The sequence below is a fragment of the Danio rerio genome, chromosome 1 (assembly GCF_052040795.2).
Source record: "Danio rerio strain M-AB ecotype USA chromosome 1, GRCz13ab, whole genome shotgun sequence".
Classification (NCBI taxonomy): Eukaryota; Metazoa; Chordata; class Actinopteri; order Cypriniformes; family Danionidae; genus Danio; species Danio rerio.
In genome coordinates, this window is record NC_141021.1 from 59,363,549 (window position 1) to 59,383,461 (window position 19,913).

At 35.2% G+C, this 19,913-nt stretch overlaps 2 protein-coding genes across 3 annotated transcripts in view; one reads left to right on the top strand and one right to left on the bottom strand.

Moving 5' to 3' along the window:
- On the top strand, window positions 1-16,532 carry LOC137496014 (GTPase IMAP family member 4). Of its 2 annotated transcripts, none has more exons than XM_087238184.1 (3): window positions 1-120; window positions 5,403-6,428; window positions 16,401-16,532. In XM_087238184.1, exons 1-3 carry the CDS (start codon window positions 108-110, stop codon window positions 16,436-16,438), a joined length of 1,077 nt encoding a protein of 358 aa, XP_087094310.1. In that variant the 5' UTR covers window positions 1-107; the 3' UTR covers window positions 16,439-16,532. The 2 variants fall into 2 exon arrangements, with proteins under 2 accessions (XP_087094310.1, XP_087094309.1); XM_087238183.1 differs by lacking the exon at window positions 16,401-16,532 and adding an exon at window positions 11,080-11,417.
- Window positions 11,343-19,913, bottom strand: part of LOC101886975 (uncharacterized) — a 19,818-nt gene continuing 11,247 nt past the window's right edge. The window contains exons 9-12 of the mRNA XM_087237978.1: window positions 18,495-18,676; window positions 16,390-16,551; window positions 15,483-15,640; window positions 11,343-12,323 (exon numbers count right to left, since the gene is read on the bottom strand). Coding sequence (XP_087094104.1) covers window positions 12,242-12,323; window positions 15,483-15,640; window positions 16,390-16,551; window positions 18,495-18,676 — 584 coding nt within the window. The 3' untranslated portion in view covers window positions 11,343-12,241. The remainder of the gene's footprint in view (window positions 12,324-15,482; window positions 15,641-16,389; window positions 16,552-18,494; window positions 18,677-19,913) is intronic.

The window sequence follows — 19,913 nt, forward strand, 5'->3', positions numbered from 1 at the left end:
TGAAGATCCAGTAGGCAAAGTTCAGTTCAGTCGCTTCGTTTCTAATTTTCAGTTCATAAAGTCAGACCAAAGCAGAGGAACGACAGAAAGGAATCTCCAGAGAAAGCATGGACTCTGAAGGTGAGTGTATATTAATGAAGCAGATTTAAAGAAAGCATTGCCATATCAATGATCGGGTCACCTTCTATGGGTGATTTGGATTTAAAACTATTTCTTCCCAATATTTTACTAATATTCTGGCTCACACTTTATTTTGATGGTCGGTTTATTGAATTTTAGTTACATTGCATCTACATGCCAACTAATTCTCATTAGATTATAAGTAGACTGTTAGGGTTGGGGTTAGTGTAAGTTGACATGTACTTGAAAAGTTTCTTATAGTCAGTAAATGTCTGTTGAAGGAGCAGCATCAGCAGATATTAAGCAGTCTACTAATACTCAAATGGATCATCAAAAAAAATAATTAATAATAAAAAAAATAATAATAATGAATAAATAAATAAACAAATAAAATAAAGTGTTTCTTATTTTCTTTTAGTCTTTTTTTTTAGTCTAAAATTCAAAGGGGGGGCGAATAAACTAATATATATATATATATATATATATATATATATATATATATATATATATATATATATATATATATATATATATATAAAGAGTTATATATATATAAAGAGTTCCATCTAAAGTTTCCATCAGAAATTCAGAAATTAGTATTTTTCTCTGCAAACCACTGCTGTCTAATCACTTACCTAGTTACCCTGGTTAAGCCTTTAAATGTCGCTAAGCTGAATATCTTGAAAAATATCTCGTCAAATATCATGTGCTATGATGGCATGGCAAAGATAAAAGAAATAAGGATTTAGTTATATATTAGTTAAATATTATGTTTAAAAACATCTTGCTTTCAAATTGTTGTCTGTTAATCAGCACATGTTTATTATACAGTGTCTGCATATGTCTGTGTATTTGTGTATTCATAAATGTTCTGTTGTGGTTTTTCATTCCTGATAAAGGAGCATTTCATTATTTTTACCATTTAGCAATTACACTTATATAGTTCCCTGGAGTATATTTCTGCTTTCTAAATCTGCACCATGAAAAAAGTGAAAAGTGTAAAAATAAAAAGATAAACAAAACGATACTAATAAAGAAAGAGAAACAGATGTAACATCAGTCAGTATGACATATGGTTAAGCTCATATAGATTTTATCCTCAACCCTGATTAAAACTCAATATCTGCGATTTCCTAACAATTTCCAAACAACAACAGTAAAAATAAAATACAAATGAATGTTAATAATAAACCTTTGACTAAGTGGTTTTTGTTGTGTGGGAAGAGGTCATGCAGGATGAACTTGTGACTTCCCAGATGTAATAATCATTTTATTGTATGTCATTCAAACAATTAAAATACTTATAAAGTTAAAAGTTAACTCAGCAATTTATGACCATGCACATTTGAATGAACACCATTGCATTTTTATGGTCATTAATAAACTAAACTGTGTACAATAATTATAATAATAATACATTTACAGCATAAACAGGTTCAAATATTATATTAAATATAATTGCAGGACCGGATGTTTTTGCACTTTCCTCTTTTTATTTAAAGCATATTTGGATAATGGAAAAGGATATTTATTTAAAGTATTTTATTTTTGTTTAATATCATATAGTGTGCTTCTTATAAAACTTTGTGAATCTGTGAACGTCAGTCCCTCTAGGTTTCATCTGTATTTTTATATCACACTTATATTGCAAAATAAACAGCCATTGTGTGTGTATATTTACACACTGACATGAATGGGACACAATCTTTCTGATTTACAATATTTCAACGCTCAGGTTATGACCTTTGACCCTTGATTAACAATCTACCAATGTCCAGCAGGTGGCACTGCAAACCAAGCTCCTACCACACTGGTAGAATCTATTTGCTGTAGTTTGTGCATGCCTGTAAACACAAAACTTTCTGAAGTGCTTTTAGTGACTGTTTAAGACGTTTGGTGATTCAGTCCTCATACAGTCGACATCTTCATCATCAGTGATATGCAGTCTACACAATCCTTTGCCTGTTGCATGCAACAAATTTTTTGTCTTCTTGGACACATTTCATGATTTCATTGGACAGGAATCACTGGACTGATAATTCTACTTGGCCAATCACTGTAGACAAAAGTAAATAAACATATAAGTAGTGACTGCAGGTTGAAGGAAAACAGAAAGTGAAAGTAAAAGCAATAAATTAGCACAGTAAAATTACTGATACAGCAGCAAAATTAAAATGAAAGTATGTATGTACATTTTTTAAACTAGTTTGTACTAGTATAATTCCTGAGAAAAAGACCCCTTTTTAACCCAGGGGTCACCAATCTCGGTCCTGGAGGGCCGGTGTCCCTGCAGGGTTTAGCTCCAATTTGCCTCAACACACCTGCCCGGATGTTTCAAATATACCTAGTAAGACCTTGATTAGCTTGTTCAGGTGTGTTTGATTAGAGTTGTAGCTAAAATCTGTAGGGTACCAGCCCTCCAGAAACAAGTTTGGTGACCCCTGGTTTAATAAACTCTGCTGTTGTTTTGGGATTTCTGCCTGGATTTTGCCTACCCAAATTTAAAAGCTTCTCAAATCCGCATGCAGAGGTGTAAATGCAACAGTTTTGGTCTCATTTTAAAGAAAATCATTTGTAAAACACCATTGAAAGTGTTTAAAAAATATCTGTATATGTCGTCTGTGTTATAATAAACACCTAATAAAGAGGCGCTTTTTGTGTTTTTTTTATAAACTCAAATTTGAAAGTGTAGCTTTTAGGTTGTGTGTGGTCTAGCATGCTGTAATTAATTTTGGTGGTTCCTGCACATGTCTGTAATCATAGGAAAAAAGACAAATGTCTCTACCATAATCTATGCAAAAATTATTGTATTCCAACTGAAGAGAGGTGCTGTACAAGCCACAGAGATCGATCATTGTTTTCATATTTCACTATTCTTTTGTTTGATCAAACATAATTCACTGTGTTTGGAGCACGTCAGACATATAAAAGGATTACTTATGCACATCACCTCAAAAACACAGGAGAAATGGCCCTGAAGCGACAGTATAAGGTAAGAGATGACCGCTGTCTGTGCTATCTGGGGCTGCTTATTGATCATAAATGTATTGTTTTTACTTCTGAGCCATGGAAACACCGAGATTCATTCGACAACTGTTTAATATGTGAATATAATTCAGTAAAAAGACTGCTAGAACCGTATGAGCACCGGTAAGAGCTTTCATTTGAGCTATAACTTGTACATGTGTCATGTGAACAATATGAAAATGAACCAATGTTTAATATCCAGCTCGGGTATTCAAAATACTGTGTATTTAAGAGTAAATAACTTTTGTTATTTACTATAACTTTTTTGTTATTTATTTCGTTACTCGTTGGACCACCAGAGGGAGCCATCGCCTGAGTTCTAATTTCCCCACTGCTCAACTGGGACTGATAACATACAGCTGAAACCAATTTCAGACTCTCTATATAAACGCACACATCCTTCACTCGGTGCTAAGTTTTTATTAGCCCCGGCCATGATCTCTGAGCGTTACCCTGTTGTTTATTGCCTAGCTGTGTATTGACCTGGACTGTCTTACCGTTTCTGAAGCTATCTGCCTGCCCTGACCACTGCGTAGTTATATCGACTCTATCTGCCAGCCGCCCGAATCTCTGCCTGTCTCTCGTTAAAGCTTACTCTCTCCTAGCCTCTACCAAGCGGCAACCTCCCGCTCTCTCTCAGGAAGCCAATACGGAAGTAACTAAAACTGCAATTCATCCGAAATTCCGCTAGTCTTAGCCGCTCCTGGCTCCAAAACAGAGCAAATTTCAATTGAGCCCACTGTTAGAATGGCCAACTTTACAGCAGAAAAAAAGGTTTACAGCCTGGTACAAAAAAAGATTTTGGTTAATACAGCTAATATTACCCTTCATGACAACTGTGAGGGGGTGAATTTTTTTATAACTCATCCGTTTCCTTTATATTAAGTTATATTAAGTTTGCATAATTAAGGGCGTGGTCACTTGAGTGACAGCTAGGTCTCGTTGGTCGCCGTCACGTCACTTTAGCTGAATCCGGCAGATAAGCCACTGAACTCGGCATATTTATCGTATTTCTGTGTTGTTTTATGTGGCTTTACACAGTCTATTGCCTTTTGGACTTGTTTCCTACACTTATTTGATGGAATGTCATGCTGAGTGCACTTAATTGTGCTCACAAACCATTCACGTGGCCTCCGTTTCCCATGTGAGTAAAGTTACATACTTATATACCATCTCTGTACATGTATTTGTTTTATTTAAGATCATTTATCGTTTATATTTAGAGCTGTAATGCACTCCAGAATCTGTCAGATTGATTAGCTGCAGGCTCTAGATCAGTCATCTGAAGTGTTGTCATACAGTGTTATGCTGGATTTCATCAATAGTCCTGCATTTACTAACACAGACTATATCTGAAGTGTTTGGATGTAATTCGCGTTTTCCTCCTGTTGAGAAACGTCATAAGAACAATGTTTAGTGGCTCAGTGTATTACAGCAGTGTTTTTAAAAGACTAAACACTTTATTGATATAGTGTACAACCAAGCACAAGTGGTCAGAATACAAACGAGTCACAGGTGATAAAGTATTAAGCGTTCTCCCAAAGTAAAGTGTGTCTGAACAAGGTCCAAGCAGAATGCCAGCAGGTGTCTGTAGCTCCGCTCACTCTCCGCCTCTTTGCCCATGTTTGGTATCCCGCCGTGGGTGTGATGACACGCGAACAAAATGGCGACGGTTGGCCGCGCCTACTTGTGGCTTCTTTTGCGCTCTCTAGAAACCTATGGGTGACGTCACGGATACTACGTCCATATATTTTACAGTCTATGGTCTCTACCCACGCCTGCTCTTCAACTATTCTACTGGAAAGTTCCCATTTGATCTGATATCTGTGAGTTTCCACCTGGGATCTTTTACTGTTAATAAAGTGTGCAAATGGATTCAGAAATGTCTGATGAATCACTACAGGTGTCTGCTGTCTGTTAATTGCATTATTATTATTTTTTCTTTATGCTAATGTTTTTATAAATGAATTCAGCATTGTTTTTGCAAATTAAACTTTTGATTGCCGCATACCAATTCCATAGGAGTGATTACACATATGCTTCAAGACTTCACAAACACAAAGTGTTCCTAAATTATAGATTTTTAACACAGCGTCTCATTACTTTCGATGAACCATGGATACAGTCATAACCTGAGGCATTTTTAGTGACCTCAAATGTATATTTTGAATTTGTTATGGATTCACTAAAAATAATGCTGTACAAATCATACAAATTAACAGTAAATAAAACTTACCGTCTGATCTGTTTGTCAGGTAATCCTCCTGATGTGAGGATTTTGCTGCTGGGAGCTTCTGGAGCTGGAAAGAGTTCAATAGGAAACGCAATACTGGGTCGAGAGGCATTTAAAGAAAGTGGAACAAGAGAGAGCGAGATACAGAGAGGAAGAGTAGAAGACAGAAACATCTCCATCATCGACACTCCAGGATTCTTCAACACTCACCTGACTGATGAAGAGCTGCAGAAGCAGAATGAAATGATGAAGAGCCTGGATCTCTGTTCTCCTGGACCTCATGTGTTTCTGCTCATCATCAACCTGGAGAACTTCACAGACGACCACAGGAACAGTGTGCAGAAAATCCTGAAGATCTTTGGTCCTCAAGCCTTGAAGTTCACAATGGTGCTGTTTACCGGAAGAGAACAAATGACAAAGAGAGAATGGATGCTCTTTATGCTGAGTGCAGAATTTCTGGAGCTAGTCGGTCACTTCAGAGGACAATATCACGCCATCAACAGTCCAAATCAGATTAATCAAGCCCACATCACAGAGCTTCTAGAGAAGATTGAGGAAACTGTCAAGCAGAATAATTACCAGCATTACAACAGCGAGATTTGCTCAATGGCTCGAAAAAAGAGCATTAGAATAAAGGCACCACAAGAGGTAAAGAATGCGTTCGGAGGAAAAAATCCAGTAATCAGACAAAATCCAGCAAAACCAGCCTGGGACAGTATACCCTCTGGCAGTATACTAGAGGACAGAAGAGAGAGTTTGATTGAAGAAGTGAAGGAAAATATACGAGAAAAGAAAAAACAAGTTGAAGAAAACATACACCCAAGATTAAACCAAATGAAAGAAGCAAAACAAGAAGAAGATAAAGCAAAGTCAGAGTCTAATGCAAGAAGATGTATTTTGCTTGAAGAAACAGAGAAGAGCTATGTTTCACATGTCACGCACACTAAGAAAACAACTGAGGACTCATTAGAAACATATCAGGATTTCTCCTGTGAAACGAGAGACAAAACTGCAGGCAGTAAAAATGCTTACTCGCCATTATCAGAAGGTGAGAACTTTACACTTTTTAAATGAATAAATTACTGTAAAATATGATTAACACTGAAAATACATTAAAATTAACTTGTAACAAATCTTTTGAAATAAGCTACATATTTAAAAAAATGGTAGATAGCTATTAGATTGTTTCCCTGCTCTAAACACACATGCACTCTTTGCAAATTAGAAAACAAAAATCTGAATTCAACTAATAAGGGATGATAACTTCAAGTTTAGGGTGACGCAGTGGCACAGTAGAAAGTGCTGTCACCTCACAGCAAAAACGTCGCTGGTTCGAGCCTCGGCTGGGTTAGTTGGCGTTTCTTTGTGGAGTTTGCATGTTCTCCCTGCGTTTGCGTGGGTTTGCCCCAAAGTCCAAAAACTTGCGCTATAGGGGAATTGGGTAGGCTAAATTGTCTGTAGTGTATGGGTATGTGTGTGGATGAGTGTGTTTGGATGTTTCCCAGAGATGGGTTTGTGACTGGAAGGGCATTCGCTGGGTAAAAATGTGCTGGAAAAGTTGATGGTTCATTCCGCTGTGGCGACCCCAGTTTAATGAAGGGACTAAGCCGAAAAGAAAATGAATGAATGAATGAGTTTCAAGTCTTACAATTAAATTAAAGTTTTTAATCATAATACAGAGACATGAAGATTCTGTGCTGTTAGTCTAATTTGCATAAATTAAATTCATCTAGAGACATTTTGCAGTCTGCAACATATAAAATGTTTACAAATTTGAAAAAGTTTATATTATTTAAATATATATATATGTTTTCTACTTAATTCTTCACAGTAATTCCTAATATATTTTGTGTTCTTCTGTTGAAATGTCTTGTTTGTTTTATTTTGGCTTGAATGAAAGCTTTTTATTGTTTTAAATCCATTTTAAGGTCAATATTATTATCCTTAATTTATATTACTATAATTCATAATAATTACTCCAAGCAGCGCAGTGGGTAGCACGATTGCCTCACAGCAAGAAAGAAGGTTGCTGGTTTAAGACTCAGCTGAGTCAGTTGGCAAATCTGAGTGGAGTTTGGTTGTTCTCTCCGTGTTGGCGTGGGTTTCCTCTGGCTGTTCTGGTTTCCTCCACAGTCCAAACACATGCGCTGTAGAGGAATTGAATAAACCAAATTGTCTGTAGTGTATGTGTGTGAATTAGTGTGTATGGATGTTTCCCAATGATGGGTTGTGGCTGGAAGGGCATCCGCTGCGTAAAACATATGCTGGATAAGTTGGCGGTTCATTCTGATGTGGCGACCCCTGATTAATAAAGGGACTAAGCCGAAAAGAAAATGAATGAATGAATGAACTTTATTCCAAAAATATCCGAAAAGTGGCAAAAATATATATTTAAGAAATGATCTCAGTATACCCATGAATAAATAACAAGCTGTGTCATATTTATTCTGTGAATGATCAAAAGTTATTATTTCTTAGTTCTTTCTGACTGCAGTAATGCATGATATGAAAACATTAGTTTTACTTTTCTATTTGGTTGAGCATGATTTTAAGAAATTTGACTAAATATTACACACTAAATATTTTTCATATCACCAAGTAACATGACTTTGTAAAGTTAGGGCTCTTAGAGGGTAATATGACAAAAATAAATGCTTACCTTTTACTTTCACATGGCAGGAGTGATTTCCTTGTTTTTGACTTCAATGGTAGAAGCAATGCTGTGACGAGTGCTGTTGATTGAGTTAGTGACAACTAGTGGAATTTTTGGTATAACACACTTCAAACAGATGGTAGAGATGGCTCAATCAGGTTTAGTTATGTTAGGTATGTTAGTTATGTTAGGTACTCCTCTCAATAAGACATAATAAGTCAAAAAATATGGTCAACAATATGAAGTTTATTTATAAACTAATTTTGAGAGGGTCATGTGCTTATGATTGCTTGCAGCCGGCCCCACATTATTTAATTTATGATTGACCAATCAGACGATTCCCAAGCCACTATAAATACCCTCAGTTCCATATGACAGCCATCTTCGTTTTGAGGAATCCCCCCCTCCACCCCTACTGCTCCTCCTTTTCTAGATGGGTGGTACAGTGGCCCAGTGGCCCAGCAAGAACGTCACTGGTTCTAGTCCGCACCAAGTCAGCCCATGTTTCTGTGCAGAGTTTACACGTTCTCCCCGTGCACACGTTAGTTTCCCATGGGTTCCCCGATTTCCTCCCACCATCCAATAACATGCAACTTAATTTAATTGACTAATCCAAATCAGCACCATAGACATGCTCCTAGTAAGTAGTTATCTCTTAAGAGCGATCACTATCTGTTCATTAACTACTACAGCAGGAGAGTTCTTCAGATCTACCTGAGCTCAAACTCCCCTCTTGCCTTGCAAACGGGAGGGAGCCCGAGGCTCGAGGATCTTATGAGCTCTCTCCCGGGACTGCATGCCAAACCAGCTTTATAATCAATCATCAGCTAAGTGTGAACTCTTGAATTAATTGAGCAGGCAGTTAATGGGTTAAGCAATATTTGTTTTGGATTGTCTACAGAACAAACCACTTTTATACAATGACTTGCCTAATTACTCTATTTTTTATATTAAAAAAAATAATTAAAATATGTGCAGGGCACGTGTGTATACATGCATAAATATATGCGTATATGAATAATATATTTATGTGCACGCATACGCCCACGCACGCAGACATGTGCATTATTTCATAGTGCTGTCACCCTTAAACTCTGGCTATCGCAAAGGTGGTCCTAGAGCTTAAACCCCCTTTTTCCTCAAGTTGGAGTCTTCACTGCCCAAAATTCATTTTCCCAGCCGGAACCAGCTTTTGATAGCTCAACTCTCGAGCTGTGACTGACTTAAAGTTGATTGGCTGTGAAAGATGATTGGCTGAGAGAGTTGATTGGCTGAGACAGTTGATTGGCTGATACAGATGATTGGCTGAGAAAGTTGATTGGCTAAGAATAATGTTTGGCTGAGACAGTTGATTGGATGAGATGGATGATCGGCTGAGACAGTTGATTGGATTCGACGTTTGATTGGCTGAGACTTCTGATTAGCTAAGAAAGTTGATTGGATGAGACGTTTGATTGGCTGAGACAGTTAAGACAGTTGATTAGTTGAGAAAAATGATGGGCTGAGACATTTGATTGGCTGTAACATTTGATTGGCTGAGATGGATGATTGGCTAAGACAGTTGATTGGCTAAGAAAGATGATTGGCTGAGAGAAATGATTAGATGATCAGCTGATTGGATGCAACGGATAATTGGCTTAAAATGATAATTGGCTAAGACAGTTGATTGGCTGAGAGATTTGATTGATCTATAAAACATGATTGGCTGAGACACTTGATTGGCTAAGAAAAATGATTGGCTGAGACACTTGATTGGCTGAGATAGATGTTTAGCTTGGAAAGATAATTGGCTAAGGCAGATAATTGGCTTAGAAAGTTGATTAGCTAAGAAAGAAAACTGGTTAAGACAAAATACGTGGCCTTTGCACATCACCCACTTGAGAAAATGAAGATGACAAGATAATTAGACGGGCTTTATTTGTTAAGAGAGACTTGTTTTCTGCTGTAATTTAAAATGTATTATAAATAATGGAAAACCAAAAAAGAAACCTACTCTACCTACATACCTATGTGCACTAGTGTATACTTCAGTTATGAATCTTGTGATGTTTAAATGAACATGTTTCTGTACAAAGACAAAAAAAGCCTGTAATTTTAATTCAATGAGGAGTGAAATATTTAGTCTCACAATGAAAATCTACTAATAAATGTTTTAAACATATTCTGAATATTCATTTTGATGAATGAAAATGTTTTGGATTGGTTTGTGAGCTAAACATAACTACATTACACAAATATTAAAAGTTGTATTAGATGTGTGTGCTTTTTCTGCATTGCAGCTTTACTTTTTATCTACAGTTCCTCTATAAAAAGTGGATATACTCTTAAATCTTGATGTTGCAATTTAAATACAAAATACCTAGAGAAAGTTTTTTTAGCATCTCATGTTTTAAACAGTGGTATTCCTCTAAAATTGAGAAATTCAATCTTTGCTATGATTTTGCTTAGATTATATGAGATGAGAAGCAGATTAACATGCTGTAGATCTTCAGTGAAATCAAACACAAGAACATCAAATACCAGAGCAGAAAGAAACCAGAACTACAACATTCAAACACCACACAACTGAGAAACAGAGAGGTTTATATACTTAAGGGCTAACAAGGTAATAATGGGGTGGAGACAGTCACTGGATTAAGGGGCGGGATTAAACAAAATGATTAGACATAAAGAAAAAACAAACAAAAACGATTGCTCCATGTTTAAAAAATTCCTGTCCAGAAAGGTCATGTTTTGATCTTCGATTGGTCTAATGCAATCATGTGATGCAATGTCACGGGTAAGAGTTCACCAAGCTTGAACTTTTTAATGCAGTGAACTGTGAAACTTGTCGGACGAGCTTGCGTTCCCGGTCTGACGCATTTGCATGCGTATGAATGGAAGTCTATGGAGAGAAAAGTGCTTCACTCGTTTCCTGCCACCTGCTTTTTATTCCTGCTGATTGCTGGTCCTATATCTGAGTGTCTTTTGTTTCTCTTCTTCCCAGAGTGTTGGGTTCCTTTCTTGTCAGTCTGTTGCTTGTTTTACACCTGTGTTGTCTGTTCAGTTTTCTGGTGCCATCCTGGATTTGGCCTGCCCTGCTGGAGAATCGACCCTCTGCTCTGCCATTGCCTTAACCTGTACAACCATACCTGGACCAAAGACTTCCTTTATTTGGATTCGAATTTAGCCCACACCTGATTTATTTTTCATGTGGTGCTGTTCATTTTTATTGGAGTTAATCCTATGTTCTGACACATTGCCTGTGGTTCAATGGCACTGGGGTGAACCGGAACAATGGGAAACAAAGCAAAACACAACAAACAGGGCTTTTTCATGTTGTGAATCTCTGTTTTAATCGTTTTTATTAAGTATTTATTTTGTTTATTAAGATATTTTGGTACAAAAATAAATGAAAAAATTCAGAAAAACTGAAATGTGACCTTAATAAAAATACAAATGAATTTAACATTATAACAAGAATAAGACTATAGATTTAAATGAACACCACTACACCAATAACCTACAACTCTACCTCAATAAAATACAATTATATCCAGCATGAGGGATGTGAGTATCTATATAAAGTATTATACGGTAAATTGGGATCTTACAGCAAAAAAAGCCAGCAGTCCAAACTCAACAAAGAGAAATAAGATATATACATTAATAACAATAATAAACCACTATGATTACACACATTCATTTTTTTTTTCTTTACCATGCACACATGAACTTTTACAATGCTTTGAAAATGTTGATTCTGAAAATGTAGGCTTTTTCAACATATGTTTATAATAGCTATAAAGCAATAAGATATAAGACACTCGCAATAGATGCAAGAATAAGCATCTAATAAACAAGATATAACAGTTTTTTTTTTTAAGTTTAATCAGCGACAGTTAAATGAAATAGTAGTTTAGCAGTTTTATTAACTATTTGAGCTGATGCTTTTACCTTTTTACCTAGCCTTTATTCTATAATAATTTTTTTCTTTTAATTCTAGTTGGCGTATATACTTATTTTTGCCCTCCATCCAAAAGTTAATGTACATCAATATTATTGATGGATGTAATATTGAGAAACCTGTTTAATACTCTTCTATATAATATAATTTACAGAATGAATATTATTGAATAATATTTATTTTATTACCAGCAGACATAATTTTTTTAAGGAATATAATTTTAACCCGCTTTATTCAGTTGTCATTTTGCTTCATGGGTTTATTATTTTATTGTAGTAGATGCCTCTGTTGGGTTGGAGTTGAGAGTAAAGACATCTGAAGCACTTTGTGTAGTGCTGCTCAACCTGCACACAAATAATGAGACAAAATTAGAGACTTAATGAGAACAATCCCACTCTGAAACTCATACATCTGCATCATACATCCCTGTATATTATTAAGACACTGTCACTTTATCATATTTACAAGCTTTCTGCACTATAAACTGTTTTGAACATTATAAACATCTGCACAACTCTGGTTTGCACTCTTGCCATGTGCCCTTACGTGTAGTTGTATTGTTTACAAATTACATTTTTTTTTACATATATTTTTAGATTATATTATATGTGTAACTGTATTTACTGTAATTTCTTTTTAAAGTTCTACTATTTGTATTAACATTATCTGTTATGCACCTAGGGTCTGAGGGCACTATAATACACCAGGCACTACATGTGTTTTGCGCGATTTGTTGCTATTTTCAGACCATCGCAAACCTAATTTTCCCGCTTTGCACCATGTTGTTTAAATAGTAAATCAATTTGCATCACTTTGTGGACGTATGGGTGTGCTGGTCTAGAAAGAAGGTGTGTTAAGGCGCATTGTTGGTGCGTTGCTATTTTGAGGAACTAAAATAGACCCTGCCATTGTCAAACTGAGAACTGTTTCTAAAGTCCAGCACAGAGCTCCTTAGTTGTGCACCTTAAATGTGTACACATTGCTTAATGCACATAGGATGTACAGCAATACACAAATATCTTTACAGATGAAAACAATTAAAGGATTAAAATATTATAAAAAATTATTATGTTCTACATGAATATAAAAAACACTGCCTCCATGCCTTCCTCATCTTGGGGGGCTTTTTTATATGCAAATTTATATTTGTTTAAAAAAAAAAAACTAGTTAAGATTTGTTCACCTGTCGGGTTTTGGAGAAGTGTGCATCATCTGTATCATCATGGGACATGAGAACAGGACATAACTTATTATTATTTTGTTATTTTTGTTTGGACCACACTTCGTTATTATTGTTCACTTATTCCTTTGCTGGAAATTAGAACTGAATTTAGAAACGAATATTTGCGCTTAACAAACAAAATTAAATATGCAGGCTAATAAATTTCTTCAGTGGAGTGCGTACAACTCTGTTACAACGAAAGTAAAGGAGACAAGTGAAGAGTAAAGTCAAGAGAAAGTAAAGTGGCTGAATGGAGGAGGCTCGTTCTTTATCCTCGTGCTGCAGATGCTCTGTTTAATTGTTTTGTTGTAAATAATAAATTTCCCATGGCATGATGCAACTGCCTCTTAAAGGAATTGTCAGATGAGACTCTGATTGGTTTAATGCAAGTTATGCTCAAAACACACCCACAACTTATTAAGAGAATAAGCTCAACCCTGTTGGACCAAGCGGCCGGGCGCAGAGCCTATTTTTCCATCCGTAAAAATTCAATAGTGGATTCGGACACACCCTTAATGCTTTTGCACCATGCACTAGATCGTTAAAATATAGCCCTGAGAGTAATGCAATTTCCATTCTCTGTATGTCCTGTACATGTGGTTGAATTGACAATAAATCTGACTTTGACTTTTCATGGTGTTTGTTTATAAAAGATGCCCAGGTTTGCATTATCTGAAGTCATGTGAATTGTTAAGATTTTTAAATACTATTTGTCTAAAAACACAAAATGTTTTTTTCTATAGAGCGGGAAATAATGAATTAATCTCATTCTGTGGACAAATAAAAAAAAATAAAAAAAATCCTGAATCTTTTTAATTACAATTAGTAAAAAAAAAAAAAAAAAAAAAAAAAAAAATATATATATATATATATATATATATATATATATATATATATATATATATATATATATATATTTTTTTTTTTTTTTTTTTTTTTTTTTTTTTTTTTACTAATTTATTTTTTCAAATGAGGTCAGAGGTCAGAATCAGTGTTTATATTGCCAATGGCTTGACACAAATGAAAACTCTTTACATTAACGCTACTGAACACTTGAACACTGAACACTTTGTTGCGCTCATGTAATAATTATAAAAGCACAATACAGTGGATTATAGCAATAATTAATCTTGGTTATTTACTATCTTATTGATTACATTTTAGTATCTTTTTACATCAACAATAATGGATCAGAGCATTAGCAAACATCGTTTTTAGTCACATTACTAGCATCAGTACTAGAGTTCACAAGAAAAATACATTAGTGTTTTGATATACTTTAGTAAAATACTTTAGTAAAATGTATCATACTGTACATATTATAATATTTACAACTGTTTGTTAATGAATGCTCTAGTAGTGTTAACCATAGTGAACTAATACATACTGTAGTACAGTGGTTCTCAAACTTTTTTCTATCAAGTACCACCTTAGAAAAACATTGTCTTTCCAAGTACCACCAAAATGAGCAGGATTGAAATACCGTAGCGTAGTTGGACCAGTAAAGCAGCTAAAACTCTGCACAGTTAAAAAACCTGGCAGATTACCTCAGAAATATACTATATATAATATATAGCATATTATATACATCATTTTTAATAAATTTTGAATTATATGTAGCATGTATATGACATATTTCATTCCTCCGTGTACCACTAGAAGGAAGCCCGCGTACCACTAGTGGTACACGTACCACAGTTTGAGAACCACTGCTGTAGTATATTTTAGTTTTTATTACAGTAAACTGTGATTGTACAGTAAATTGACTAACTCAAGTTAATAAACTGATACTTTCACTATATTAGACTTACCATGGTACTGACTTTTAGTACTGAAATTAAAAACAAAAATGTCCATTGCACATTTAAACACTATTGTGCGCTGTTCTTAAACGCCTCTGATTTGCCATAGTATTCCGGTGCTCAACAGAAATGACTGTGATTGGCCGTGAAGGTAACCAGTTCACTGCCCACAGATGAGTGATACTGATCATCGCATGTTTGCACTCATCTAATTTGAATTTAAAGCGACACTCACCAAAACACTACAATAAGGATCAAAGTCTACAAGGGTCAGTTTCAAAGAGATATAAAACATTATTTGTGTAATGTGAGCTGAAACTTCACACGCACTCTAAGGGCATCGGAAACGTATTTAACATCTTGGATTCAATGGTGAACTCTAGGTTCCCTTTACGGTACAGAATTCTGTTTTCACATAAGCCTTGATCTATTTCACTCTTTGACAAGAAACAAATAATGAAACAAGCAAACAAACTTACTCTTCTCTGCTGTAGCCTTTAGGAATCATCCTGATACAGATAGAGTGACCACATATGCGATCTCGCAGAGGACGGCAACAACACAGACCGAAGATTGTTAAGATCAAAATGGAGGACAGCACTCCAATGATCACAAATGTCACAACCATTGAGTTGATCTGAGAAAAGAATGAACAAAGTAAAACACACACATCAGAGAACATGAGTGCCAAATCTGTGCTGCTCTTCAGAGCTCACTGTGATGAGAGGAATGCATTTCATTTTTATAGAGCTTTTCTCAAACTGTTAATGATAATTAAAATGCAATTTTTGGGTTGCAATTCAAGAAGGAAGCCACTGAATCACAAAAATAAGTAGAAGTTATACTATCAAGAGCTTTCAATATCAAAATCAACATTCTAATCACATGACGCCAATATTTTCTATTTACCTATTTTATGCACATTTTGGAATTTTTGGCACAACAAGATGTGCATACATTTTTCAAAATGCATATACAAACACAATGTAATAAACTTTTTATACAATTAGAAATAAATGCAAATTTTATTTTAGTTGGCTTTTTTATAGAATTTCAAAAGTATAGAAAAATTGGACCAAGAATAAAGGTCCACAGAGACATCTACCTTACAAATCTACATTTTTCTGTCTGATATTTGGCTCCAGTTTGACTCATTGGAAACACTGCTTTATTTACAAGGGTTTTATGTGATATTTCAGTTCTGCGCATAAAGCTAATTCACATTTTTGGATGGAAACATAGCTAATTTAGTTTATACTTCAACAGGTGGAATATGCTGATGATCATATTAACGTACATGTTTACATTAAAAACAATGCAAAAGAAACGTACTGCAATAGGAAAAAAAGTTCTGTGTGCATGACCAACTACTTGTTTTTTTCTTACTTCTGGTGAAGGCCTCCTGGTTTGCACGAGAGCAAATGTGGACAGATGAACACAGGAACACACAGTTTGGATGCCGTTGGTGTTTACCACAGAACAACCATCTACAATCCACTCGCTGATATTCCAGTACACACAGGACAGAGAACCTCTGGGGTCAAACTCCTGCAAGAAGAACAAACAAGCAGAAAATATTATAAATTTTGTGATGGTGGGGTAAAGAGACTTGATGGCGCCAAACAGTCAAAAACACAAACAGCTGATGGAGTATACACTAACCTGCGCATTATTCAGACACTAGATGGTGCCAAACAGCCAAAAACACAAAGCTGACAGGCACTAAAACGGCTGATGGAGTATACATTAACCTGCGCATTATTCAGACACTAGATGGCGCCAAACAGCCAAAAACACAAACAGCTGATGGAGTATACACTAACCTGCGCATTATTCAGACACTAGATGGAGCCAAACAGTCAAAAACACAAACAGCTGATGGAGTATACACTAACCTGCGCATTATTCAGACACTAGATGTCGCCAAACAGCCAAAAACACAAAGCTGACAGACATTAAAACAGCTGATGGAGTATACACTAACCTGCGCATTATTCAGACACTAGATGGCGCCAAACAGTCAAAAACACAAACAGCTGATGGAGTATACACTAACCTGCGCATTATTCAGACACTAGATGGCGCCAAACAGTCAAACACACAAAACTGACAGAAACTAAAAGCGCAATAGAGCATACATTAAACTAGGCATTATTCAGACACAAGATGGTGCCAAACAGTCAAAAATACAAAGCTGACAGAAACAAAAACAGCTGATGGAGTATACACTAACCTGCGCATTATTCAGACACTAGATGGCGCCAAACAGCCAAAAACACAAACAGCTGATGGAGTATACACTAACCTGCGCATTATTCAGACACTAGATGTCGCCAAACAGCCAAAAACACAAAGCTGACAGACATTAAAACAGCTGATGGAGTATACACTAACCTGCGCATTATTCAGACACTAGATGGCGCCAAACAGTCAAAAACACAAACAGCTGATGGAGTATACACTAACCTGCGCATTATTCAGACACTAGATGGAGCCAAACAGTCAAAAACACAAACAGCTGATGGAGTATACACTAACCTGCGCATTATTCAGACACTAGATGGAGCCAAACAGTCAAAAACACAAACAGCTGATGGAGTATACACTAACCTGCACATTATTCAGACACTAGATGGCGCCAAACAGTCAAACACACAAAACTGACAGAAACTAAAAGCGCAATAGAGCATACATTAAACTAGGCATTATTCAGACACAAGATGGCGCCAAACAGTCAAAAATACAAAGCTGACAGAAACAAAAACAGCTGATGGAGTATACACTAACATGCACATTATTCAGACACTAGATGTCACCAAACAGCCAAAAACACAAAGCTGACAGACACTAAAACAGCTGCTGGAGTATACACTTACCTGTGCATTATTCAGACATAAGACACCATAAACAGTCAAAAACCTTGGCATAACAGATGAGCAGATACATATGATATGGAACAAGTATATGAATATGAATGTATTCACTGACATTTCAGTTCCCAGAATAATCTGTCTCATTCAGCAGTTATCTGGAAATAACATACATTAAAATGTCGCAATTGACCAACCAGAAGTGAGTATTCTAGGCAGCCGTGTAATAATTCTCATTACTAACTGTTTGGAGCTGTATCCTTTCTAGCAACAACAGTTCACTAGAGAGTACCTGGCAGCTGGACTACACATCCCATTTTACATTGCACTAATCAACCTGACACAGCTGATCCTGACACTTATTACACACTCAGCTTCAGGACAATAACACACTTATATGAACTCCACTCACATCAGTGATGTCTTGTTAGCAGCATAAAGGATCTCTATTATGTTTGCTGGTGTTTGACCTGTTCCTGTTTTACCACAATGATCTTTAATAAAGCTGAAATTGGATCTAACCCTTGCCGTCACATCTTCCCTACCCAACAGTAAATATCAGATGTTTTCAGATGTTGATTAATACTGATGTTTGTACATAAACACATTTCAGTCTCTCACTCTTATGTGTCTGAACGTGAGATTGACTGGTTTGGTGAGTGCAGTGTCGGTGGTTTTGGGAAGAGTAGCTGAGATCACAGTGGACATCATGGTTTTCATCATGTTATTTTGTGGGTTGAAGAAGTCAGGCTTCAGGAGATTCTCCATTGTGGTGTAGCTCATAAAAGCCACTGCAGCTGATCCTGTAAGAAAGGAATAATATATATATATATATATATATATATATATATATATATATATATATATATATATATATATATATATATAATATATATATATATATATATATATATATATATATATATATATATATATATATATATATATATATATATATATATAGTTGAAGTCAGAATTATTAGCCCCCCTAATTTTTAGGCCGCTTGTTTATTTTTTCCCCAATTTCTGTTTAACGGAGAGCAATTTTTTTTCACATATTTCTAAACATAATAGTTTTAATAACTCATCTCTAATAACTGATTTATTGTATCTTTTCCATGATGACTGTAAATAATATTTTACTAGATATTTTTCACTTCTATACTGCTTGAAGTGACATTTAAAGGCTTAACTGGGTTAATTAGGTTACCTAGGTAGGTGAGGGTAATTAGGAGAGTTATTGTATAATGATGGTTTGTTATATAGATTATTGAGAAAATATATATCTTAAAGGGGCTAATAATTTTGTCCCTAAAATTGTGTTTAAAAAATTAAAAACTGCTTTTATTCTAGCCAAAATAAAACAAATAAGACTTTCTCCAGAAGAAAAAATATTGTCAGACATACTGTGAAAATTTCCTTGCTCTGGTAAAAACCATTTGAAAAATATTTAAAAAAGAAGAAAAAAAAATTATACAAATATTTATATATACAGTTGAAGTCAGAATTATTAGCCCCCTTTTGAATTAGTTTTTCTTTTTTTTATATTTCCCAAGTGATGTTTAATAGAGCAAGGACATTTTCACAGTATGTCTGATAATATTTTTTCTTCTGGAGAAAGTCTTATTTGTTTAATTTAGCTAGAATAAAAGCAGTTTTTTTCATTTTTTTTTAAAGCTGTTTTATGGACAATATTATTAGCGCCTTTGAGCTAATTTTTTGTTGATAGTCTACAGATACAATACCTTGCCTATTTACCCTAACCTGCCAAGTAAACCTAATTAACCTAGTTAAGCCTTTATATGTCACTTTAAGCTATATAGAAGTGTCTTGAAAATAAAAAGTAAAATATTATTTACTGTCATTATGACAAAGATAAAATAATCAGTTATTAGAGTTGAGTTATTAAACTATTATGTTTAGAAATGTGTTGGAAAAATCTTCTCTCTGTTAAACAGAAATTAAGGAAAAAATGTAACAGAATCTAATAATTTAGGGGGAGGGGAGCAATAATTCTGGCGTCAACTGCATATTTTCACA

Coding starts and splice junctions, on each gene's coding strand:
- LOC137496014 (XM_087238183.1), top strand. Junction 6,429..11,079: donor TTACTCGCCATTATCAGAAG/GTGAGAACTTTA, acceptor TTGTCTGTTCAG/TTTTCTGGTGCCATCCTGGA.